The sequence below is a fragment of the Pterocles gutturalis genome, unplaced genomic scaffold (assembly GCF_000699245.1).
Source record: "Pterocles gutturalis isolate BGI_N339 unplaced genomic scaffold, ASM69924v1 scaffold22007, whole genome shotgun sequence".
In the NCBI taxonomy this organism is placed as follows: domain Eukaryota; kingdom Metazoa; phylum Chordata; class Aves; order Pterocliformes; family Pteroclidae; genus Pterocles; species Pterocles gutturalis.
Window position 1 is genome coordinate 3457 of NW_010113359.1, and position 27196 is coordinate 30652.

A 27196-nucleotide genomic window follows, 5' to 3' on the forward strand; every position below is an offset into this window, starting at 1 on the left:
GCGACTTGCTCTGTGCTTCAGTTTTCTGCTTTTCCTTTGTTTTTGCTGGCTTGGTCATATGGTAAGCTCTTCAATAAACAGTGCCCAAATGTGTTCTTATAAAAACACCAGTTTATAGAATTTTAATTTCCAGCTGCACAATTAAAACACTCCCATGTAATGCAGAAATGCTGCTTGGAGCCCTTACCGCGATCTCAGATGGAATTTTGTTTTTGTCATTGTTATACGCTTAATCTTTCTAATTTATTCCCTGTCTGTTTAGGCCATCTTAGCCAAATCATCTGTTTAAATAAAGGTTGCAATAGAACATCAGTGGACCATTTAAGTCCTGAGGTGTCTGTCTTCAGGCTCTTTTTGAAGGTAATAAATTGCAGTATAACAGGCTGTGTACTCTCAAGAGGAAGGCTTCAGTTGAGACAAGATGAAACTTTCCAGGCAAATGTGGGTATCTAGGTGGTACAATGAGAGAGATTTGGTAAAGGATTAATGCACAGACAAGAATAATTTAGAGGGCAAAGAGAACATGTAAAGAGGAAAAGCAAATTCAGCAAACCAGTTTAACTTAACTGAACGTTTCTGTCATGTGGAGAATCATGCTCTGTCCTAACTTAGTTTGGCAGTATTTTGTAAATACATGCATGCAGTAAGGAAATATCTTTGCACTTCAAATTGTGACCCTGGCCTTACAGTTTTATTGCCTAATCAGAGCGATCAGCCCAGCTGTCTGGGTGTCCCTCTTCTTGGTAATCCGGGCAAGTTTGCTTAGGGGGAGGCCTGGGAGACAACAATAAAGCATGCAGGGGTAGGAAATTCGACTGTGTCTTCAGGGGCGGCGGTGTTGATCTTCTCTTTGTTTTTCAGAAAAAAGGCTTAGAGAAGATGTGAGATAGTACTGAAAAACAGACAACTTTCCTTCAGTCAGCTGCTGCGTATGAACAGCAGCAATTGCTTCTGCCCTTTATATTCTGTGTCTTGCTTGTCTGGCCAGAACGGACAAAGCGGTCTCTTACTTGGAAAAAGCCTATACTTAGTTCTTGAGCAGATTGCTGCACTGTGTATTTTGGAGTCATTCCTCTAGTAAATGCATACCACCAGTACACCTCTTACAGTGTATACTCTCTCCTGTGTGATATAGGTGAGAGGGCTACACAGCAGAGGTAGCTGAAAAGCTGCAGTATGTTGGATATGTCTACAGTGTAGCAGAAGAGGGGTCTTACTAAAGAATGCCCCAGTGAAAACAACTGCTGCTTGTGGCCGTAGTTTCCTGGCAGGCTTTTTGCAACCCATGCCAAAAGTCTGACAAGAAGTTTAAACTGGTTGCCGAAACTTTTATTTGTCGCAAATTAAGTTAATTGCCCACAAACAGAAGAGCAAGTATGCTCAATAAAAACAAGGTAACGTGTCACAGTATGGACAGCTTGCCTGTGTGCAGTGCAAGTGACATGGAGTAAAGCCAGGATTATGAATGTACGGTAAGAAATACATCTAAGGCTAGCTGAACTGCCCATCACAAATCCTGAGATGCGCATAAATGTTGAATAACTCTAAAGCATAAAATCTCATGACTTGCTGTCTTGTCTGACATTTGACTGAGGGAGCTCCATCAGCACAGCATTGCTGCCTGCTGTGCCTGCGATAACAGGCCTTTTTGCTGTTACACCTTGGTTAATAAAGTTTGATACTGTAAAGTTTAGATGCCGACGTTAGATTTACAGAATTGCGTTCATTAGTAGCATGAGAATACATCTGTGCAAAGCCTGTAAGGGCTGAGGGGAGGTAGTTTTTACTGTTTTATTGCTTTTTGGTGCTGTCAGTTTTGAGGGCGGGTAAGGTTGACACTGTCTTGGTTCACAGTAACAACCAGCCGACTCCACAAGTCTTTTCTCTCCTGGTTGTTCAGAAGTTCATGAGAGGAAAGGAAGCCTGTTTGAGTTTTTGTTTGCTGTTTGCCCACTCTACGCACACAGGATTTTTTGTCATCTTTACTTCAAGAATTGATAGAATAGATGCATGCTCTTTGCTCTACTGGAACTCTTCCTGTTATTATTGTCTGTCTCAGCCTGATTTACAAGCTTCATTAGGGTTTTTATGTTCATTGCAAGTCTGAATGTATCCTTTTCTTGGATCCTTCACACAACAAAAATATGTTCAACTTGATTTCTAAAGGCACCTGCTAGAGCAGTAATGAGAAACAGAGATACTTGGTCTCATAAGTTCTACTTTCTGGGTTCACTAGGCCTGAGTGTCAACTTGGCCCATTCTTTACCACTAGTTCTTTAATTGACTTGTATGGCGAGGTGTTTTTGTTTGGTTTTTTTTTTTAATTCTGGTGTATGAATAGCTAACACCATTAACCAGTTTCCCTTCACACCTCTGCAGCTGAGAAGTGAGCCTTAAAGAGATGAAGGAATTTACTGAGTATTATTAAAGAGATTTGTAACAGTACTGGAAACTGGACATCTGACTCAAATCTCTCGTGATTTTGTGCATAAGATCATCTTTCTATATGGTGTGCTTACACTGTTTCCCCTCCTTGAAAAAGCCAGCAGGACAAGAGATTAAAAACAATTTGAGGCTATTTTAAACTGAAACTACAAAAATAGGAATGTCAGTAGAGCTGCAGTCCAATTACTGAATGGCAAGTGTTGTGATTTTTTTCAGTGTGTGCTAGATTATGTCTTTAAAAAGTTCCCCAATTTGTCAATGTGTTGGTCTAAATGTAAGTAACTGAACAATCATTTTGCAGCATACGAAGTAGAAACTGCTAAGAGATTTTTTTTTTACCTGTGTTCACATTATTTTTTGATTGGGTAGTATAATACTTATGTTTTGCACTAAATCCAGCACTTAAAATGATGTTGTCAAAAAGCAGAAAAGTGGGTATAGGAGTTACTCATTTATTTCTTAAATGTTTTGTTTTATACAGGAGTATGAAAACAATTTGTTCAAGGACTTTGTGACAACTATTGATCAGATTGTTTAGTTGCTCTCCTGTGGACAATCCCAGCATTTCCCTAGAATGCCGTTGGTTTCAGGATCCTGCTATAGTCTGTGTGTCTTATGGCTGTCGTTTTAACATCCAGCTTTGTTATCTGACATACTTTTAATATCACTGTCAGTTTTATTCTTTTGGCCCTTTAAGTTGCTAGTTTTGTGTTCATCTTTTGCAGGACTGATAGTGAATGGCTTTTCAAAATATGAAAATGAAAGTGAAGCTGCAAAGGCTTAATTCTTTTCTCATTTATATATAGGATTGGAAATGGCAGAACATAGACTGTGGAGACTGACAGTTGATGGTATAATAATGCTCTTGTTGAAACTGCAGCTTTCCCACCGTAGGGGTGTTTACAGGTCTCTGTCACCTTGTGATCTGTGCTGGTGAGACAGATCTGTCACCTCATGATCTAGCCTAAACAGAGAAACAAGCCAGCCTTCCATGCCTGTAGATTTCAATTGATGACCTTCGCTGGTCGTGAAGAGAGCTCCACTGTTCCAGATGGGGCCTCAGCAAAAGCATGGTATGTAGAGGAATTTAATATGTTTTGGAAGATGGTGGTCTGCTTCTGTAGTAGTGTGAGTTTAATGAGTAAATTCATTACAGGAACACCAATTTGATTTATTTATTTGTTTTAAAATCCTTTTGACATCAATCTTCTTTCAATTTTTCACATATACAATTATACTAGAGTAATTCTGAAGTGATTTGAACGGTGAAAACTTTGGTGCTTTTTGAATTATTGCCTTACCTGCAACATGGAAGTTGGACAGGTCCAGCAAGACTTACAGGACACAGAAAGAGGCACTGCCGTGGATTCCTTCAGCTGTGTGCCTGTCAGCGTTTGAAAAGCTGTGCAAAGTAGTGGAAAAAACCTTTCACTAAATCTCTTGAAGACAACGAAGAGCTATGATAAACTGAGCAGCTTTGATGGATTATAACAGGCAATGAATCAAGCAGTTTTATCCTTAGGTTCCAAATCTGTTAAAGCAGTACTCTCATGCAATTATTCAATCCAGTATCTTTATGTCAAACTTTTAAAATATTGCTGCATGTTCATGTCTGTTTTCAAGAATCATTGCCAATAATTACTTAGAAACTTCAGAAAATGATTTTTTTAATAGATTAAATAACAGAGTAATCTCTCTCTTTCTAAGACTGCAATAGGTAAATGCTACCTCATCCAGTGTACATTAGTAAAAGCAGACTGTGAGCTCTTTAGGCCAGGATCAATGCTTTCCTTTGTCCCTGAAGGGCATGTGTATTAGTCTCCTGCTTTGGTTGGAGCCATGTTGCTCTTGTCTTAATCTATTATTTGCATTAAAGAATATTCTTGTCAGGAAGTGATTGAAATTAAAACAAAAAAAATTAGTTAGCATAGGTGTAAAACTTTCTTTTAGAATGAAATGTAAATCAAACTCTTGGTGAAATCTCATTTTCCACATCCATTTTTTTCCCTGTCACTTTCTGATTCTACTCTTTTAAGATATCTTTCCTACTTCCTCAGTCACTTAGGCTGTTACTGGTCACTGTTTCATCCATTACAAGCATGGCAGGCACATAGCCTTTGCATGCTTTACTAAGGAGCCTGTAGAGTTTGTAAGGGGGAAGAAATAATTTGCTTTCTTAAGAGTCACATTCTTTAAAGGGTAAACTTTCATTAGGGACAAATGAGCAGATAATTTGGATGTAAGGATGGGTTAATCTAGCCCTGAGCATGAGTGACTGAATACCTCTTCTGTAGATTATGAGAAAACCTGAAACTTGCTGTCTTTAATTGGGCTTGCATGTTATGCTACAAGATTAAGGGATTTTTAAATGAGATCAGTGCTTGGCATTTTTAGTAAAACAATATGTTCAGCATGCTGCTGTAAACTAAGGATGATGTTACAGGTATGACAGAGCAGGTGCTAAAGTGTAATTTGATAACTACCATGTTCCTGTTTTTATTTATTTTTATTTAGCATGCGAAGCTTGCTAACTGCCTGGAGCAGTGTGGAAGGGGCTCTCCATAAGAGGTGTGGGTTTTCTTTTTCTAAAATCATCCATAACTGCTTTCTCCTTAATAACTATCACTAATCCTTGTTTGTGGTTTTCAATGGTAAGCAACACTGACTGAAGCATTCAGATGAGTTTAAGCTGAATAACAGGGGAATTACTAAGAGTATTGACAGTTTCAGTAGTGATATCTGATACACTTTCTAGCAAGAGAAGAGATGCGAGTGCTGTCGCATTCTGTGGTAGGAGATGATGCAGTTTTACTTTGTAGGCTGCTCATCTTTCAGTGTTGTTTTTTTTTTTTTCCCCCCATAATTGTGGGCAGTAGACTGCCTTTTTTAAAGTTAGCTTATTTTGATGTCTCTTGAAATTTTATGTAATGAAATCCTTTAGCTCACTTAAGGAGGCTTTTCCTCTGTAGCTGGTGTTTGGGGACACGCTTTTTTCAAGTCATAATGTAAAGTCTTCTGGTATGTCTGTTGCAGCTTTTTAGTGGGGTTATTCCCTCCAGTATGTTGCTCTGTGACTTCTTCAGTCCAGATTTATGTCTCCATTTATTTGACTTCTACCATTCTTAAACGCCTTCTCTTGTAGTTTAGTAGACCTCCTTTGGATGATTCACAGGACCATTATGCAAAATATGTGTGCCATGACCTGCCATGTTATAGCACAGTAGTAGTGTCAAGACTTTGGTTGGTAACACAGAACTCATTATTTTGGGGATTAATAACAAGAAATTGTAATAGGAGCTAGGAGCCTGAGAGTAAATTGCAGCGTCTCGGAATGTACTAGTTGAAATGTGGTGATGGTGAGCAGCCACTCTGATGGAGGAAGGAAAGGTAAACCCAAGACTAGAATGTATCAGGTAAAGTATTTTTTAGGGTAGAGATTAGAAATTAATAATATTGCTTAAGGCAATGGGAAGATTTTTTCCCTGGAATACTCGCAGGTGTGGAAGTCAAATGCATCAGATGTGGAACAAACACCAGAAAAGGAGATAAGATAGAGTGGAATGCAATTGGGTTTAAATTTGCTATGAGAAAACATAGGCTGAAAATTACACAAAGGTGTTAATCAGAACAGAATAGAATTGTGAAACAGTCTTCCAGAAGGAGTAATCAAGATTAAAATCCCCCAACTTTATACTAGAGTGAGAAGCTGATTTTTTGTTGTGTTTGTTTGTTTGTTTCTTAGTTTGTTTTTATTCTAAATAAACTAAGTAATGTGACACCTGGAATGGCAGGAGACTGAACTCTGACTTGGAAAACCCCTTTGAGAACTGTGTTTCTGTGACCTGCTTGTACCATTCGTCAAACTGCTGCAGACTTTTTTGTGGGTTGTAGATTGTTGTTGATTTACAAAAAAAAAAAAAAAAAAAGCAGAGGGTCTCACTGTAGTTTACAAATTGGTTCCTCTGAAATTTAGGCATCTCTAATACTTGACCATTTTGTTTCCTTTGCCAAATTTCACTGGACCCACACAGCTGCTGTTTGGCACCACCTCCCAGGCTGGGGCCTCTCCAGGCAGGAGGTTGAGAAACCTGGTTAAATCATGAGTCTGTGTTTCAGGCTAGAGCAGGAGGTGGATTGGGTGTGCCTGCATCAAGCATTTGTCTTCACTGAGTCTATATTATTTTCATCTTGTTAGGAATTTCTCTCCCCTGTGTCACTCAACTATACTCCAGACAGTGATTAAAATGTGGTGTTCCAGCAGAGTAACAGCAATGGAACAATTTCACATTTTCCTTCCTTGACGAGGCTTTAGTTGTGTTAATGGAAGCCCTGACTAATACGGTGTGAATTAATCAGCTTGTCTTCTGCTGCTATCACTGGTGAGTGCTTGCATGTGAAATGTTTTGTCGGAGGCGGTCCACCTGGTTTTCTCAGTTTCAAAAAGTAAGATTTGAAAGTAATACAGCTCTTAAAAAGCAAAGCAAAACAAACCCTAAAAAGCTACCAAAAAGAAGAAGAAAAAACAACTTTCTTTGAACAAATAAATAAAGATTGAAAATCCAGATTCTCTCGGTATGTGCATCTTTGGGAGCCATGTTGTGGAAAGTGTGATGTCACGGTGGTGGTCTGTATGCTGCTGAGGGTCACTGATCCATGGAGTCTTGGACGGCATGGCTAAGCGCTTCACTTCCTCTGTTGAAAAATCTCCTTTCCAAACACATGATGTAAGTAAGCTTGCTGTAATGGCTGGAAGGTGGAATCTGAATCTGTTTGGTACAGCTGAGCAGAGTTTGGTGTGCATGGAAAGAAAAACTTCAGTCCCCATAATATATAGGAATGTATTTTTTGTACTGTCAGTGGAAATTAAAAACCAAATGAAATTCATTTGTAAAAGCCAGGGTCTCTCTCTCTGAGCAAGACTTAACTAAATATTCTGTTGATCTATTTTGAAATAGTAAAAGGAATTTCATCTTTTTTTTTTTTCATCAGACATGACAGAAAATACTTGAGTGTCTAAAATCAAAATGAAAGCTGCTGTCTTGCTGCTTTGTTTTGTTTTTTTTTTATTCTGCCTTTCACAATGTTGTTAGTCTTGTGTGGGAAAAGCAGATATATCAGGTGACAGCTCTCAGGGTATGTAGCATCTTGTTTCCTTCTCTACCTCTGACTGAAAGCTGCCAGCATTGAAGCACTAGGCAGAATTAATTGTGGATTGCATGCCCCAGTCCCATTCCCAAAGCACAGCTGATTGTCTTGGTAAAAGCAGCTTTACTGGCAGGTGCTCAGGCTGGCAACGTTGCTAGGGGGAATGATATAGCGCTGCCTGACTGTGTGCTTGATGAATGTGTTCAGGACTTTGCTCTGATCTTTATTTTTCCTGGCAGGGTAGGAGTTAGAGAATTCAACAGTTGTTGCTTGTTGTTTTGGTTTTGATTTTTTTTTTCTAAGTTACTCAGCTTTAGAAGAATGTAGCTAATTAAATTAATTATTTTGCTGCCAGGGTTTCCTATGGATCAGGGTTAAAACACCAGAAGTTTGAATGAGGCAATTAGCTCTGAAGGTTAGGATCAAGAGTGGTTATTAGGGCATTTGCTGTTCTGTACATTGTCCGATAAAGAGGATTTCTTCCATTATACACACAGGCAAAAAATATGTGAAGACCTTAGGTGTTTTACAAGAAGAGTCATTGACAGATCTGAGATGCCTGTCAGTTTTAATTGTTGCATGTCCTTATCCTTTTCACGCTCCTGGCAACTCAAGGTCTGTGCTCATTATGTTAACCAATACCTCTTGTTTCCATGTAGAAGTTAATTGTCAGCATTTCTCCTGTATTACAGGATATGTTTTCATTTAGACCCTATGTGGTTTCTGATGAATTAGACAAATTCAACCTATTCTAGTTGCAGACATAGTAAGCTCTTCACATATGTGTATAACTGAAGTCATTTGTTTAAAAGCATCCTGGTAAAAATCTTTTCCTGTTTTCTTGAGCTACTACTAGTTTTCTTTTTTGGGGAGTAAATAGAAGTTAGTGTTCGGTTTTGTAAATCATCCCTCATTTTCCTTACATATACAGTCATCTTGTATAAATAACTTACTATGCTGTGTGTTGAAGGAACATTACAGCTTTAGAAAAGGTAATCTCAAAAAATATTTTGCACTTTTTGGCTTTAGCAACATTTTCATGGGCACATGAAGGCAAAGAAGAATTAAATGTTTTTTATTATCAACAACTAATTTTGTCAGGCATAGGAAGCCTTTTATATTAAGAAGTCAAACTCAAGTTTATAGTTTTCAAAAGTCATTGTATGACAAATGTTCAAAGAAATGAAAAATTTATTTCCAAAGAGAAAGTAAGATATAAAGAGTATGGGGAAAAAAATTTCTTCAGTGTCCTCCAGCCTCTGTTTTTCCTTGGTGTTGTCGGTGGAGAGGGCAAAGCCTTGTGCCATGTATGAGCCTTGAAGACGTAACTGTCACCCATGCTTGGGTGAAGTCATGAAGGGTGGTGTGAAGGCATCACTGATAGACTCCACAGAGCAGGAGGAGTTGCACAGGGCTCCATTTGGTATTCCTCAGTGATGTCCTTGTTTCGAGTGTTAAGTCACTATCTGGTCTGATGTTTTAATAGTTTTTTGCTTGTAACTTCCAATGTCCTTGGCCCTTCCCAATGACACTTGGCTCCCAATGACTCCCTGGCTTCAGGTAGGGTGATACTTGCAAGGAGGCATTCACAGGTTATTTGCACATTTTTCTGGAATAACATTCCTTCCTTGCTATCCACAGCCTTTTTACTTTGTTTCTAACCTGCATGATTTCAACTTGTGTGTTTTCGCCATGCTTGGACCTTAACAGCCCTTCCATCACAGGCATTTGGGGCTTTTTGTGGCAATTGTGGACTGTACAGCTGGCACAGTTACCCTGTTGCAAGTGATATTCCTCAGTAAGTGTCCATCCAGAGAACATGCAGTTGATTGTCAAACTCAATTGCATGTGTTAACCTAAGTACATAGTTCCAGTTGCTGGGGAATGTGGGAGGGAATAGATGCTAAAGGTCAACCCATGGAGTTACTGTGCTAGAGAGGGTTTTTCTCTGGGTCTGTGTTTGCAGCCTGGTACAGTAGTGTAACACTGACAATAGAAAGGTGATGCTGTGAACAGCACAGGCTATCCCAGAGTCTGTCACTTTGTCCAGCACTGGGTTTCTGTCACTGTTAGTTTGGTGAAAGACATTAAGATCGGTAGACTTGTAGGATGCTTGGGATTTAATTTTGCATTTTTGTCATGTTATATTAAATGGAAAACCCATGTAGGTTATCTAGCTTGGTTCTGTGCTGAAAAGGGAAAAACAGTGGTGTATACAGATTTTCTTGAAGCAAATTGAGACATTCTTCTGCAGTATAAATTCTGTTAGCTCCTTTGGGAAGATGGTGAAAATTCTGGATGTAGACTAATGGTGCTGGAAAAAGTGGAGGCCCTGAAATTTTCACAATGTTTTTCTTACAACACCAGTTCCTGCAGACCAAATATCACTAGAAGAATTGGAGAAGTGCTAGAGGAGAGTATTGCATGGAGGATGGTATAGGAATCTACGGTTCAAAACAGCATTTTTATTTAACGTAGCATGATTAGTTTTCACAGGAAAAAAACCCATTTGAACAAAGCTAATCAGGTTTTACGCAAGCTGACACTGAGTTCTGTGCAGGCTAGTGCAAAGTAGCAATGCCATTGAGCTGTGTGTCACAGAGCCTGTGCTTTGCAGAGCAGATCAGTGTTTGGGGTTTCTGTTAGACCAGAGTTGAAACTGGGTTTTGTGTAATGACTTGGTTTGACCTTGGAAAGAGTTTCCCACCATTTTTTTAATTTTAAGATCGTGCCGATACTGTCTGCGGGATGGCAGAATGATTTCTGAGGACACATGCTGTATATGTCTTGGTTTTCATTTATAGTCTGGTTTGAAACTGCAAGGAACCATTATGATCCTCTAGTCTGTAAGGGAATTTGCACACAGTAACTAGGGCTGTTAGCCCCAAAATGGGGACGGATGACTTAGTGCTTCTGAAAGAGAGCAAGTCTTTATTCATACATTCTGGTAGATGAAGAGTCTCATATCCTTTGATGTTTTATTCCGGATGATATTTATTCTCCCTCTTAAAATACTTTGCCTTTTATTTCTACATTGAACACTGATTTCTAGCCTCTAAATCCGGTCATGCCTGCTTTTTGTTATGTTGCTGAGAGATCTTCTGCTGTTTAGGTAACTGCAGGCTGTGGGCAAAGGCCTTCTTTCCCTTCAATAAGTTGAGCTGGTTGAGCTCCATTAGGACTACTTTTTATTATTATTGTTTGTATGACTACAGCACCTGACTGCCTAAGGCTCTGCTTACATTAAGTGTTAAGCCTGGGCTTGAGCTCTGGGCTTTGGCAGCAAGCCTGGTGCGCCGCTGCTGTTGAGATTGGAGCCCGACTGCGGCGTTCTCCTTTCTGTTCATGTGAGGCAGAGTCCAAGATCAGCTGCACAGCAGGTCTGGTAGTGCTGCCGTCCAGGTAGTCCTGGAAACTTGCCTTCCAGGAATAGGAGTGACGAGGAGAGTACCATTTGTTTCTGGAGTTCTTCTGCCTGGGAAGAAGGGATATGTTCGTGCAGTGCATTGAGCCAGGGGAGAACTCAGTTTGCCAGGCTCACCCTCTGTGAACTGCTGAATTCAGGACCTGGGTTATGGGGTGCTCCCCTGAGCTTTAGGATGCGTGGCTCTCATGAGTGATGGTGCACGCTTTCTGGATGCCTTTAGATGGGGGAAAAAGTCTCCTCTGTGGCATGCGTAGGGTCTGGACATAAACCCAGGGGATGATGCCTGACCTCAGACAAATGAGAGAGCTGAGCGAGACAGGATAGTATGTGTTAGTGTATCAGTCTGGTGCCCCAGCATACTGATAGCCTGATAATTGTCAGTTTTCTGTAAGCGTAAGAGTAGCAGACTTCTTTTATTAAAAAAAAAAAGAAAAAAAAAAAAAAAAGCAGAGCCTAAAACCAGGCCCTTTAGCAGATAAAAGTAGGTAATAGAGCTAGCATCCTTTATTGATGTAAGGCAGAAATAGATTTGGTAAGTGAATGGTGGGTGGAAGGGATAGGCTATTAAAAGGAGGGTAAACAGCTTGTGCTTGATATGACAGAAAATGAAACCAGCGAAGAAGGGTGGTGTGGTTGGAAGAGGAAGCTGGGAAAATGATTTTTGGAGTACTGTATGAGTAGGAGAAAATTTCATGAGTCGGAACCACAGGAGAATGTGGGTTGCAAAGCTTATGTTCCTGACCAGAAGGTTTACTGTTTGGTGTCATAATATGAAAGTCCTGCTTTGAAAACATTCTTAATAAGTTTATGAACTTGTGTTCATCTCTAAATTTCTGCTCTTGGTTGCTGATAACTGTAAATTACCCTTTTCCACCCCATGTGTCAGTTTGAGCAATAGGTAATGAGACTTCCTCCTGGGAGGAGACAGGATGCCTTCCAGGCTTGAATATCTTTCCTGTTCCTAGCTTGTATGTATGCAAATTAAAAAATATTGATTTTGGATGGTAGCTCTTCAGATACAAAGATAATCTAAAATGGTGTTTTCATTGTGTGATCCCATCTGATACAGCACATAGGATGAGCCATGTGATAGGACTGGGGTTAAGTCTCCTCCCCAGCTTCTGGCATCTTTCTTTCAGCTTTCTTTGAGAAGATAAACAGTGATGCTGACAGGTTACGTATGTGAAGGCATTCACATTGCCTTAAGATATCCTCACCTGATGAATTCAGGGCCATCCAAGAAATTACAAGAGACTCCCTTGGCTCCTGCAATAGACTTTTCCTTTTATTTTTTTTTCTTTCTTTTTTTTTTTTTTTTTAAAAAAAAAAGAAAGAAGAAGCCTCTTTCACATTACACACAGTATTTTTTTTTTAAAAAAGTTTCTTCTATCTTTTAATGAGGAGATATGGCAGGGGGATTTCCAGTTGAGTGACGTCCTGTGCCTCTGCTGCCCTCTGTCCTTAGAAGAATTATGAAGGTGCTGGTCTACAGGAAACTTCGTGCTGCAGGGTGAATGCACAGTAGATAAATGCTTCATGTTTGCTAATAAAGTACTAAATAATGATTTTCTTCTGAATCTTGCTGTCAAGGACATTACAAAACAGAGTGGGAATTCCCAGCCAAAGACAGCAATTTCAGTTGCTAGCTAACAAGATCCTACAGACATCAAAAAATAAATGAGGTTCCCTGCTCCAGTTACAGCAACAGCCATAGAGCTTCAAAGAGGTCACAGGTGTGGAAATTGGAGGACTCTTGATGGAGACTGAGATAAAAAGGGATTCTCTAAAGCCTTGGATGTAAGTTTCTGATCTGAAGAGTGGTGAGTAATGCAATTGCTGGGAGGTATCTTTGGCTTTGCCTGGAGCATGCTAACAAGCAATCAAAATGCTCGCCCATAGCCAAACTGTTCTTCCCTTTTCCACTCTTTAGAATAATAAAAGCATTACACACAAACCCCACTGCTAATTCAACATGTGGGTGAAGTTCCAGGCTATTGTGTGTAAAACTCTCAGTCTTAATTCCAGCAGTAATTATAACTTGTTCCTCTCTCCCCTGTTGTATGGTGCCATCACAGGAAGTGATGCAAAGTTCTCTGTGCGTGTGTTAATTTAGGCTCAGTGTAGGAATGGAGTCTATCTAATCTCTTGATTTTTTTGCTTTTCCTGTCAAAGTCTCAGCTGTAATACTGTGCAATTGGAAACTTTTAATTTCAGCGTTCTGTCTTTCTTCTGTTAGGAGCTAGTTCTACAGCTCATGGGTATTTTGCTTCTTTTCTGTTTATAATGTGATCTGACATTTGTTTTCCTCTTTCTCTTGAGGCTGATTTTGTTCAAATTAGAGATTTCCTTGCAACATATGTTTTCCCATTTTCTAGTCTGCAGTTTTTGAGGGCCTCAGCAGTTTAGGCTACGAGGTCCTGCCCTTGTCTATACTTGATAGAAAAAGGACCACTAAAAATTCATCATTTTTGCTGCCAGCTATCTGTGGTAACCTTGATATCTCCTGTTTGAACAGAAGGGATCCAGTAATTATTGCTGAATATAAAAGAGTTTTTAGCATTGCCTTTGTGTGCAGGGTGTGAGAAAGTCCAAGGCTTTTTATTTATGCTGGTATATTACACCATATAATTGCATCCATCTTTTGATCTGTGGTATGAATTAGTTCCATTGAAAACATGTTTTCTATTTTTAAATCGGTTGTCTTGAACTGAGTTCTTGAAACATTCTGCTTTTTGGTCTTGTTTTTGTGTAGATTTTCCATATTGTGCTGGGTTTAATATAATTGTTGACATGTTGGTTTTGAGGGTTTTTTCCTTACTGTTTTTTTCTCTATTTTGTAAACCTCTCTCGATGTTTTATGTTACACTGTTATGTTTATCTAGATTGAGTATGTAAGTTATCTCATAATATCTGAGTATCTCACAGTTCAGAAATGTTTGATGGTGAAGTGCTGTTAGCCAGGGTTAGAAAGTGAGAGCAGAAATTTGGAGGCTGTAAGTGCTGTGTTTCTGTACTTGACTGAACAATCTGTGTTCAGCAGTGGCTAGACTGGAAGCCCAGGGCTCCATCCATGGCCAGTAGGGACAGAGAAACATCTCCTTGAAACTCAGATCATAGGTGGGAATGATCTTCGCAGGACCTGTTTTTTCTCCACTGATCAGCAGCCAAGTCTAAATTCCGAACTTGAGTGCATAAATTGTAGAACTTAGGTTAAATGGCATTACTGAGGCCCAAGTGACTCTTCCAAGGGGTGTCATGTTCTCCTTGTCTTTTCTGTGGGTCTTGTAATGCTCACAAAAAATGTGAGCTGTGCTACTAGCAACCTAGGGCTGCTGTCCCTATACCTGAGTAGCACTGAGGTGTTTCTGTGTGTTCCCCAGCCCAAAGTCATGTACTGTTCTCTTTTATTGTGCTTGCTGTCTGGTCTGTACAGCAGCTCCTGTGGTAGAGCCCTGTTCTGCGACAAGGGCCCCTCTGTGTCATAAAAGTTGTAAACAAAATGGCACATATCAAGTTTGGCAGAGCAGGAAAATGCCAGAAATTTGTTTCATGCCCTATCCATTATAGATGGTCCTCCTTGAGTTAAGAGCTTTGCCTTGTCCTACCCGTGGTTGTTGAGTGTACATTTGTGCATGCATTTTTCTTCCTTTGCAGTGGTTCTCCTTGGGGTGTGTGCTTGCTGGGTTTTTTTAATCAGTTCGTGTTGATTCTTATCGTGTGTTTGTATAATAGTTTGGGGTTGATGTAATCATCGTTACATGTATTTCATTAAGAGATGTATGTGTGTGTGTGTACTTAGGTGTTTGCATAATTCATCAAGTCAAGTATGTTCACATATTCCTTGTTAGCACATGAGTGCATGCAGTAAGTACGTACTTCTCTCCTTTGTATCAGTGGCTCATTGGGAAAGGTGCACTGTATTTATTTGGCATGTATATATGTAAAAAACCCGCAAGCTCTAACATTTATTTTCTTTCTTCTACACCCACCCTAAAAACGTAAAGAAAAACACACACTTCTGCTAGGCTTCTAGGATAGTTTATTTTTTCATTCAGCCATTAGTTTATTCGTTCAGGAGTTGTACACTGGGAAAAAAGTGCATCCATTAGACAGTGAGGGCTTTATTTATGACGGGGGTGGTGTTTCAAAGAGGAGGCTGTCAAGTCCCAAAAGAGCCTTTCATGGTGTATTCTCAGCGTGCTTCTGAGGCCACTGCTCTGCTCATCAGGAGGAGAGTCAGAAATGTGGGCTTCACAGAGCAACTGTGTGTTTCACTGGTCCCTGCGCTCACTGACGTTTATTTACATATTGGGAGAGTAAATGGGTAGAACAGATGGCAACCAGACATTTGGTGGTTCTGTTCCCATATGCTCCTCAGGGGTCTTGCATTCAGTTTTTGCAAAAGGCTTGTCCTATAGTGAGGAGAAAAAACCCAGGAGCCTGTTCACAACTATGAAACGCTTGTTGGGTTTTTGCTATAGTGACAGATTAAAGCATTTAGTAAAATGTGAAATAATTACAAGATTTGTTTTACAAGTACAGATAGTTGTTCCTTAGAATAAGTCCATTGGTGTGTTTGTCTCTTTTTATTATTATTTCTTATTTTCTCCACTGGAGTGAATGCATTTAGGTTTGAAGCCGGAAACCTCTTCCTTCTACAAACTGAGTTTGAAAAGTGCAGGCCGATTTATATGTGTCTTGGATACCTTTTGGCCTTTTCTGCGAATATTGTAACTCATTTGTCCTCTTGCAAATACAGGATAGCTGAAAATTTTGCAGGATTTTCCAGAATATTTAATATGTGTTTCTTCACTATTTACAGTTATGAAGCGGGAGATTTACTTCCATACCAAGTTGAATTTTTTTCCTACTTTCTTTGTACACACTGGAATGTTGGAGCAGGGCTGCTCCGCTAGGCAGCTTACTTTAGCAGTTTGGGTTGGTTGTTTTTTTTTTTTTCCCCAATGTGTGCATGTTGTTTGGTTTAGAGAAGTGATAATTAAAGCACTTCTCCTGGGCAAAACCATAATATAAAATACACATTTTGAAAATATGTTAAAAGAGGAGATGCAAGTCAGGTTTTGCATGTGTAAAATTCTCAACCTGCACATTGTTCCTTCCTGTAAAGCAGCCAGGTGTTTCTCAGTAAAGTGGGGAGAAAGCAAATTAAAATTGAAGAGCTTGACCTTTTGCACAGCATGCCAAAGCAGCAGCTCTAACAGTTTGTGACATGATGAATTCCAATGTCTTATTGGTAAACACATGAAACTGCCTAGCATTTGTGGGAGAACCTTTCAAATAATGTAAATGCCAGACCTTAGTCTCACCTACAGTGTGGAATTTCCTAGTGTTAGATAAATTCTGTAAAGCAAACCTTTCTATAATAAACCTTTTTGTAATAAAAGGTCAATGCTGAACTAGTTTGCTTTGAACCAAGATAGTTTTCAAAAGTAAAAGTAGAATTACTGATCCTCCATGAGTTGATTCAGATTTTACCAAGTATTTTCCAGTACCATTCTTATTAAATAATGTAGTTTAAAAAGACAGAACTAGGAAGCCGTGTCATGCTCTGCAGGGAGGCTTACCGTAGTCAATGGTAGCAGAGAAAGTGAAAATGGTAAATGTCAAGAAAGAAACACTATCTTCTTGAGACACATTTAGAAGCTTGATCATTAACAAAAAATAAAGTGGAAACTTGCTACTTTTCTGTAGGCCATGCTGCACAAATATTATGTTAGGATTAGTTTAAATTAAGATAATTGCCGAACTAGTAGATTTTTGGCAGTATGTTCCACAACCCACGTGAAATACAGAAAATTGTTTCTAAGTAAGAGTTTTTAGCCAGAGTATGTGGATAGTGTGCATGGTTAATGAAGCTGCTACGTCTCATTCAATATGTGACAATATTTGTGTGATATGTGCAGCAGTTCTCTTAAATACTTTGTAAGGCACTTTGGAATCCTTTGAGATCAAAATTAAATACAAGCCTGTTATTAAATAGGACCTAACTTCCCTTTTTTTTTTTTTTTTTTTTTTTTTTAATACAGAGTATTGCTGGTTTTAGGAAATGTATTTCTAAACTGAGCCCACCATCGCAGTGCAATTACTGAGTAAATCACATCCTAGATAGTCTTTGCTTTTTTTTCCCCCCAATAAAATAACATAGTTTAAAAATCTTTTCCAGTGGTTTGTAGCCAGATGCAAAGTCAGCTAAAAAAGACTTCTTCAGAAAGTTTTATTTTCTCCATCATTGTGTAAGTAAAAGTAGCTGTTGTAAATGCTGCAGAATTTCATGGTAGTCTTGAAAGCCATGGCTTCTGTGTCCGCATTCCTTCTCTTAGGAGCCAGGGATGGCAGTTTAGATGGTCACATATTCTTCATGGTCCAGAGCTGGATAAGCATTACCAAATAACTAATTCAGTAGCAGCTGGATTCAAGAAAAGTCAACTGGTAAAAACCAGGAACTATTTTTGGCAGCCTATGGCAGACCCTGTGTTTTTAAAATTTAAAGAGGAAAAAAAAGAAAATAAAAAAGTTAAGGGTGTATTTGTTGTTGAATCCTCAAATGCTAATCCATGTGTGCTCATTTGTATCTCTGAAGGGTTTGGGTTTTTTTTTCTTGACAGACTGATGTCTTGGTGTTGAGCTGCGATCTAATCACAGATGTTGATTTATATAAAGTTGTGGATCTCTTTCGGACACATGATGCTACTCTCTCCATGTTGATGAAGAAAACTCATGAACCCACAGAAGTGGCACCAGGACAGAAAGGGAAAAAAAAGCCAGGTATGTAGATAAGAGTACATGTATTTATTTATTAATGAATGATAGAGAAACCACTGCTATGTATGATATGTTTAGTTATCAATCCCAGAGTGAAAGAAATAAAAAAAGTACAGATACCCTATTTTTCTTGAGGTTCCCTGGTGGGGGTGTGACTTGTTTTTTTCCAGCTCAGAATTAAGTATTAGACTCGTGTAATCTTGCAGGCTCTGATCCAAAGCTCACAAGAGTTAAGGGAAAAGCTCCAGGTGACTTCAGTGAGTTTTGGATCAAACTCTAAATTTTTGTTACATAGGAACATTAAAACCGATAGATTTTTCAAGAGCACTACGCATCAGCCAGATTGTAGCTGGGAATTTTAGCATTGACTGTAGGGACCAGTGTTAGGTGGGTAACAAATACTTCTATAAATTCTCTCCTCTCATGGTATGTACTGAATTACTCTTCTGAGATCACATCCAGGAGCCTTTTGCTAGGCAAAACTCACACTGATTTCAAGGACTTGGTTAGATGCTTATCTTGTCCCTCTTACCATAATATCTTAGTTAGTGCCTTGTAATCTTTAATGTATCTATTCTCACAACACTGCTGTAAGGCAGGGCAGGGCTATTATCCCCATTTTACTTATGCTAAAAGTACTGAATACCATACAGTTGTTCCCATACCATACCTCTCATTTTCTTTTAATGATATCTATTAAATTGCTGAGGCTTGATTATTGCCAGCTTAGTGGGTCCTGGTCCTTGATTAAAGCTCAGAGGCATTACAGTAATACGAATAAGAAAGCGTAGCTTCAAACTGTTTGAGAGAGGAGTGAAATGCAAGCCAACAGTTGGACTACGTGTGTGTCTGAAAGTGGAGGAAATTTATTTTTAAAACAAAGCTGCTTAGAGTCTGCATGAAGATATTTTCTGGAGCAAAGTGTAAGGTTAGTAGGGCTGAAAGCATTTAGGACTTGGACTATCAAACAGCTCTAAATCCTCCTGTTCTTGAAAAGGCAGTCTAAGTGATAGTAGCACATAAAACATTGTCAAGAGCACTACTACAGCCACAGAGTTGAGCATTCAGAAGTTATAAGCTAATGGGTCTGTGGTTGTATATCATAGAGCTGCCCAGTACGTGAGGTCTGAGCACACAGGGTGGGGGCAAGGATGTCTGTGAGGATAAACAAGATCATCTGAAGACTTTTGCAAATGTAAACACATCAGGTTGCACATGCATTCTTAATTTGCTTGTTTTTAAAGTCTGCGTGCTTGACTTTGTAGCATAACTCTTCGTATAAGACTTGTTAAAATTTGTGAATGATTTCTCAGATCTGTAAAAGAACAAACTTGAAAACATTGAAATTCCATTATGTGGAAGTGTTTTGACACCCACAGTGTTTTTCTGTGGGGCTGTAAGGTCTTCCACTCAAAGCTACTCTACTAGAGCTGTCGTGGATAGCACCAGTAAGTTGTTTTCTGTGAACTGCCTCAGATGAGACATGAACCCTATCAGGCCTTTTTCAGTCATTTGCTAAAAGCAGAGGAGTGTCAAAACAGGAATTTTGGGTTCTTCTCCAGATTCTGGAGGGGGGCAGTACTTTTAGGGAACACTAGACTCTCCTGCCTTTCATTCCTACTTGACTGAATGCACCCTGTTGCTGTCAACATCATCCTAGTTCATCCTTGTCTCTTTTCCCATGCTGGCTTCTTGCCACCACCAGCCTCCGTTCTTGTTCTCTTTGCTTAGTCTCCTCCTCCAAGGATCCTTGTCAAGAGTTCAGCTTCTCTTTCTTATATATTACTCTTTTCTTTCACTACCAGTCCCATCCCCTGTTCCGCTTCTGACTTCTCATCTTGACCTGCTTCATTTATCTACCCATAGTCACCTTTTTTCTTCTGATTCCTGTCTCTGTGGTCTGGTGTGCTTTCACAGTCTCCATTTCCACCAGTTTTCAGGGACTACTTTCTCTTCTTTCCAGCCTATCTTACAGAGTCCTTGTTCTTATGCTTTTCTTTCCCCTCATAATTGTGAGCTTAAAAGTTTTGTTTCCTTGTAAAAAAAAAAAAAAAAAAAGTTGCAAAAACACAACAGATCAAGCTCTTTCCCCTGGAGCAGTCATTACAGCATGGCTGTGGAGCTTCATGGCTTGTGTGCTTTGCTTGTAGCACCTGATGGTACAGAAGACCTTAGATGGCACCTGCTATTTGATCAGTTCTAGGACCTGAGGAATTGAAACAACCTTGCCTTAAGCATAAAATATGCAGAATTTTTTTGCAGCAAAACCAGAAGTTTTGAAAGAGCATGTGAAACTGCAGTTTTTCAAAGATTTATAATGGAGTCAGATAGCAAAAAGTACACTCCTGATACGCAGGTCAGCAGCGCTTACTGAATGTCGTGCTTCTCCAAAGAACTGGAATGCCATAGCTTTTCAAGGGAAGGGCCACCTAACCATCTAAGCTGAGGCTAAACACTTTTTTTTTCTTTTGCCTTAGAAGGAGCTGAACTGTTTTCACTAAAGTTTTCCAAATGTTCCACTTAAGGCAGACACCTGGCATTGGAAATTTCATCCCACACAGTTTAAATTTGATGATGCTTATAAGCAACTGAAGACAAGATATTAACATGGAATGTGTTAGGCAGCTTTTCATAGTATGTGGCACTATTAGCTCCTTCTCTAAATCGTGACACACATGTTTCTGTGTACTTGCACCGTCCTATTCAAGTGTTAGTATTAGGAAATGTATCCTTAGTCCTGACAAGCCAGTAGGTATATTTGCAGTTTTATTTATTGTTTCACTGTTCCTACAAATTAATTCATTTTTTGAGAAGGAGCGACAAGACTTGTATTTCGCAAATGTCATGGAATCCAATAAAAAATCGTTGCTTTTGGGATATTATTGAACGTTGAAGAACTATGATATGATGGACAATTTTTAAATTGTCATGAATTGCAGCGTTAAGCAGCTATAAATTCATACCATTGGTTTCCTGAAATGCCCAGCCGCAAGTTACAGGGTGAAGTTCATTGGCTTTTATATTTAGGGGATCAAACATTGACAATAATAATCTCATTGTCTTTTTAAATTGATCAGTAAGAGGCATGACAATAAACAATAAAACAAGAGTGCTAGTGAACAGTAGTAATCCAAATAAACAGTGTCAGGAATTCAGACACCTGGAATGGAGCTGTGTGCTTGAAGATGACCTGCAAGGGGTTGAGTGGAAAAGAGTGTCTGAACCTCTCTGTGTACAAAGTAAAGCAGAAAAGATGGGGATGGTGACTCTTTCGTGCTTGGTTTTCTCATCTTGAAAGCAGCAGGCATGTCATCACTGGTACACCCTGTGTTTGCCAGAAGACCTCTTGGTGGTCTTGCAGGCTGTATCGTGTGAATTCTCTCCCTTCAATTGAAAGGGTGGGGATACTGAATCTTTAACAAAGGTGTCTTTTTCCCAAGTGTCAATTAATTATGTTTGAATTAAAAAGCATTTTAGAAAACTGACTGAAAATTATTTCTTCTTATCACTGAATTACTCAACTTCCATTCTCTTGTGATCTCATGATTTCTTTTGGTCATTAAAGCCCTCAAAACTGATGGGATCTAATTTCTAAGGTAATTAATAAATTGCAATAGCTGTGTCGAATCCTTATTTATCTATCATGAGGAGGTAAAAACACATCCTGCATTCCATTTTTATACTTTAAATGATTTTTTTTTAGTTACCATCACTGCACCTTTACCATTTTTCTCATACCTTCCTTGCAGGGATTTTATAAACTAGTTATGTATTCATTCTTCCATTTATTTTTTTCCTCACTAAGTAATGCCAGTGTGATTTGAAATAGCACTCTTGTATCTCTGGGTAATTGATTTTGGTAGTAACTTGTGTTTTTCCTAAATTACAAAAGTAATGCTATTTGTTCCCAGTGTCCAGGGAAAAAACCTAACCTGACCTGGCATCTGCTACTGAAAAAACTGTAGTGCTCTCTCGCATGGTTTCACTGTCTGTTTCTTACTTGTGACACCAGCAAAACAAACCAGTTTGGTGGCAGTCATGTACCTGGTCCCGTTTTCATGAAGTTGTTATTTTCCCTTTTTATTACTGCATATAGCTTTGCAAGAGCAGTGTCGTATGCTACTATAGGAATGGTCAGGAAACGGGCAGCCACAACCTGGACTTTGAGAGAAGTGTTGGTACCTTGATGGAGGAAAATCTGTCACTGTTGTAATTTCTAGCCTGTCAGGAGACCCCCATTAGGTGGCAGTGGCAATGGTTGGTTAGGCCCTACTCTCAAACTTCACTGCCCTCCTTAGCGTGAGAATCAGCACTGCTTTCAAGACTTATTTCTGAGTTTTTACAGCAAGTGAGCTTTATCCTAATTGTGCCTAATTTGCACATGTTCAAATGTTACATGTTTCATGTGTTACATGTTCAGGCCTATTTTTGCACTACTTTGCTGTATGATTGATTTCTGAGAGGGATTGGGGAGAATTTCTGAAGAGGGTTTGCTTGATTGCTTGGATCAAAGACTGTCAGTAGGAGAACTTTCAACGGCTTCGTAGATCTGACTGTATTTTCATAGTGGTTATTACCATGGTAACTCTGGTAAAAGGAAAATAAGGGATAGGGCTGAACTGGGGGAAAAAGGGTTAAAAATAGTTTGGCTGAGAAAAGGTCTTAGAGAATTAACTACTTACAGAGCGTGCTGTTACTCCAATGTGGTTAAAGGCTTAGAATTTAGGAGATTGAATATTTGCCAGTTTGGCCCCAAATAATTGTATTTAGTGGGAGAAAAGAGGTTTTTGTTAGAACTGTGCCATGGTATTCTTGTACAGCCTGTGTTCCTGTAAAGATCAGTGTATGTTTACCACCAGAGTGATGGAACATACTACAAAGTGCAAGTTAGAATAAGCTGCCACTACTGTATTCAGATGTTGTGGAAAACTGTTCAAAAAAAAAAAACCTTTCCATTTCTGTAGACCAGAGTCACTGTTGATGCACAGTCACTGATTGCAGGAGGTGGGAATTGCCACAGTAAGATATGTGATTAGGTATTCTCTTGGTTGACAGTTTTATAAATAGATATTTGAACCAAGTTAACCCACCCAGAGACATCAATGGTAGGAGTCTTTGAATCTATACTTTTATGTGTGTTTGTGTATGTGATTTAGATTTTCTGTTGCTATCTATTTATCTGAAATAGGAGATCAGTTGCAAAGTAGTTATGTCTTAACTGAAAACATAATACTCTCCAGACCACCAAATTCTAATGTGGAGTGATTTATGATGAGGAAGAAGCAGTTGGATTTTGAAGAACTCTGCTTGTCTTGGGTTTGTTGTGTAAATTCAGGTAGCAGGGGTGTTTTTTTAATTAAAAAAGAGAGAGAGAGAGAGAGAGAGAGAGAAGGAAAGCACAGCTCAAGGTGGAGCGTTGCATGTCAGGACCTGTATTGGCATCTTCATAAAAAGGATGCAGAAAGCTTGCAGGGCCAGTGTGTTGAATGTCGTGATATGTGTGTGTGTGTATATATATATGTCAGCTACTGAGAAGAAGTTAATAAATATTGTGGCTAGCTCTTGCAAATTCATTGATTTGCTGGGTTAGTCTGAAACCTAGTATTTCATATTTTGGGGGTGGTTGGTGGTCCCGTTTGTCTTTCCAGCCTTCGTTAAGACAGGGTTATATAACGATTGTGTTTGGTTTTCTACTTCAGTGGAGCAGCGCGACTTCATTGGAGTGGATGACACAGGAAAAAGATTGCTCTTCATGGCTAATGAAGCTGACTTGGATGAAGAACTTGTCATTAAAAGATCCATCCTTCAGAAGTAAGCTTATGAGTCCTTATAATAGAAACTGAACTTGGGATGGGGAAAATAACCACGGACTAGGCGTGATGGTTAAAGTAGGATGAGAAAGGAAGAGGAGAAGCAGCTTTTCCAGTATTCAGGAAGCAGTGTTTTATTTTTCATTACATCATTACAGCAAGTTGATAGGCTTGTCTGATACCTTTATTGTGAAAAATTCCAGGAAAGAAAAGGAATGGTGAAAAGGTAACTCTCCTTGAAATGCAGCCAGTATCGCTACAGTTCAGATACAGATTAGATTCAGAGATTCAGAAGTGGTAGACCTCTGTCCATAAGTGAAATGTTAGTCTCATTGCCTCACTCCCACACGGATTTACAGAGTATCTGAGAAGGGCTCTCAGGGTTTCACAACACTCTTGTGCATATAAGGCACAAAACTTCATCTATGTTTCCGGGCCCCAAAAGATTCCTTACAGAATCCATGTTGTATCCACAATTAAACTGCACTTGGGACTTGAATGAATTTACTAAATACGCCACACTAGCTGAGCTTCCTGCACAGTGTAATTCATATTCATTAGTAGAAGAATGAAAGATGGCTTGGTGCTCTGTACAGCGATTTTAGTTTTCTTGGACACACACAGTCTGACATTCTCTGTAGAAAGCACTGCTGCCTCCTTCAGACCCAGCCTTTGTAGTCTGTCCCAGGCTGACAGTCAGAATTTCACCTCTGAGATTAGACACCTGTGGGGCAGCTATCTGAGAGCTGGGAAATTCATCCATGTGGACTTTGTAAGTCAAGGATGTGGATGTCTGGGGTCTGCTCCCAGATAATCTCTTCTGTGAAAATGCCTGTGGTGTGGGCTGTAGGCCACAGCTAGCTGCAGTCGTTCCGTGAACATCCTGCTACCAGATGCCCAGGAGGTGCTGTGTGCCCCTGGAAAGATGACTTCTCTTCTGCCTGCTTTTAAGGATTACTGTAGAAGGAAGGTGGTCAAGAGTGAGCCATGAGTTAACTTCTGTGGTGGGAAGAGCCTGTCCCAGCATGTCCCGACTGGCTCTCTCCTGGGTTTTTTCTTGGACGTGGCAGGGACCAAAGCTGCAGGGAAGCCTTCTGTATATATACAGCAGCTGATCCACATAGTGCAGGAAACTCAGCACTCTTGCATTCTGTGTTTTTGAACAAACAAATACTAATAGATCTATTTTGGACTAGGGAGGAATATTCTGCCTACTGTTAGTGATAGGTTTGTCTTTATGGCTTTCTCCTAGCACTAGAGGGAGATTGCTGTAACATGTGTGATTTTAGTTGACCTCTGATTTTACAGGTTCATCTAACCAGAGGACTCTCATTCTTGTTACCCTATAGCTAAATTAATCAGGCTTTACCCTGCAGACAAAACTTTGCCTTCAGGAACACCTGTTTGGATACATTGTCTTCAGCAGATCTTCTTGAGCATAACTGTTTGGAATTTGGTAAATGTTGTATTGGTGATGTACAGATGGGATAAAAATCGGTATGTCTCCCTGTCTTTCTTACGTTTCCATATGCACAGCTATCAAAGCTAAAGTGTTAACCACCCTCCAAGTAAAACTCATAGATGATAGCATAGTGTAGAAGTACAAAGAGAAGATCTGCTAAGCGTTAAAAAGAAGAAGAAAAAATAAAGATGCTCTCAAGCATCAAGCAGAAACATTGGGCCAGTATCCACCTGGGTGAGCCTCTGACATCTTAAACCGCCTGCTGTTGATGCTCATGCTCTCTCTCTTTTACAACTGCCATCTTGGAGCAGCTCTGAGGGAAGCAAAATAGTATATGGAAATTGTCAAATATTTTCAAATGAGGCAATTCTAGGGCAGCAACAACTGTGGGAGCTCCAGGAAGACAAAGTGTTGGCAGCTGATGATGTTTTAACCACTGTGTTGTCTAGACCTGCTCAAACTCTGACTTTCTCATGTGAGAAGCAAAAGCAACACTTAAAACTGTCTTTGAAGTCTTTTTTAATACATCATAGTAAAGCAAGAAGAGGGGAAAAAAAGAAAAGAGCAAGCCCAATCTCGTTTTTCTTTATGGATCACTTGAAGTGACTGACTTTCAGCTGCCATGTTGGCTGTTTCTTGATCTCTGGACTTTGTTTTGATGAAATAACATACTCTGTGGCAAGATGGGAGAATTTCCAGTACTCTCATTTGTTCCTTTGTAAAATACAATAGCCATCTTGAGGGTGTTGCTTTTGTTTGTTTTGCTTTTAATGGTCCCTTTGAAGGACTATGGTGGTCTTGTTACATGAACTCTAGAACTCCTTCAGTGCTTATTTTGCTCTTCAGATCCTTTTCTTTTTCTGTTTTCTTCTTTCCCCTCCCTTTTTAAGGAGGGAGGGAAAGGAGTGACAGGGAGGGAATGGCGAAAGAAATTGGAAGAGGGAAGATGAACTTTTCTTTAAAGCTAGGAATCTTGTTACTGGTAAAAATCTAGATCCCATACAGAAATGGTTCAAAGGACCTTTGGCTTCCCCTCCTCACAGGAGGGAAGTTGTGTTGACAAAACATCCAAAGCTGTAGAACGCTAATTTAAATCCTTGAAGAAAAACCTTTTTCATGACCTTTGCCTTCTTCCTATCATTGGATTTCATGCTCTTTACTTTCCTGCCATAAAAGAGCAGCTGGTGGGGAGGGACAAGAGAAAACACACATTCTCCTGAGTACTTGTTGAGTATTAAATATTTATTTGCTCTTGACTTAGGCATTTTGTAATAATGAAAGTGTTACAGGATGAAACATTTTAATAGGATTACCAAGTTCATGTGTAGCCTGTTATTCTCTTCCTCAGTTTTGTTGGGATTTTTTTCCAGATTTGTTGTTTTGATTTGTTTTGGGGTTTTCTGAGTTGTGGATAGCCATTTTAGTTTTGAGAATGTCTTTCCTTGTTACACTACAGAAAGGAGCCTGGATTTTGCTCCTTTGCTTGCCAGAGCAAATCTGGCAAAGCTTTCCATTGAGCTGTTAAAATTGTTCTTTTTTTTTCCCTGTGCTGTTAATCACCCTGATGACAAGTCCCACAGGTAGCATCCTTCCTCCAGTAAACAAGTGCACAACAGTATCAAATATATCCATCCAGGCACGTTTTGGTGTGCATCAGGATGGGCCAGGAGACAAATTTATTGGTGGTGCCTAGAGAGACTAATGCTGCTGGGAAAAGCATTTTCAAGGAAATGGTTCCCTGTTTGGGTAATGAGAGCTTATAAAAAGCCATGAACAGCCTGTGCGTGTCATTCACTTTGGCAAATAGCTGCAAGATGAGATACTAGAATGAAAGAAATACAGTTTGGGGAAGTTTCTGAGCCAGCTTAGGGCCCTTTGAAAAGAAAAAAAATAAAGTTATGTGCTCATCCCTGGAGCCTGGTCTTGCCAGTGACATCTCTCTGACTTGGGTCTTGGCAGGATGAAGGAGTGAGGAAATGATGAGAATTCCATAGCTGCTGCCTTTGCTTTTGGAGGGGGCAAAGGTATTTGTTTTCAAAGCACGATTACAATGGACAGGGAGCTTTTTGCTCCACCTCTGATATTTATGGTCATGCAAAGTGAGACAGTAAAAGACACCTGTTG

The 27196-nt window shown here is 39.5% G+C and overlaps 1 protein-coding gene across 2 annotated transcripts in view; it reads left to right on the forward strand.

The window, feature by feature from the left end:
- Positions 1-27196, forward strand: part of EIF2B3 (eukaryotic translation initiation factor 2B, subunit 3 gamma, 58kDa) — a 101231-nt gene that overhangs the window by 3341 nt on the left and 70694 nt on the right. For both annotated transcript variants that reach the window (XM_010074471.1, XM_010074472.1), the window contains exons 3-4: positions 17644-17803; positions 23500-23611. In XM_010074471.1, coding sequence (XP_010072773.1) covers positions 17644-17803; positions 23500-23611 — 272 coding nt within the window. The remainder of the gene's footprint in view (positions 1-17643; positions 17804-23499; positions 23612-27196) is intronic.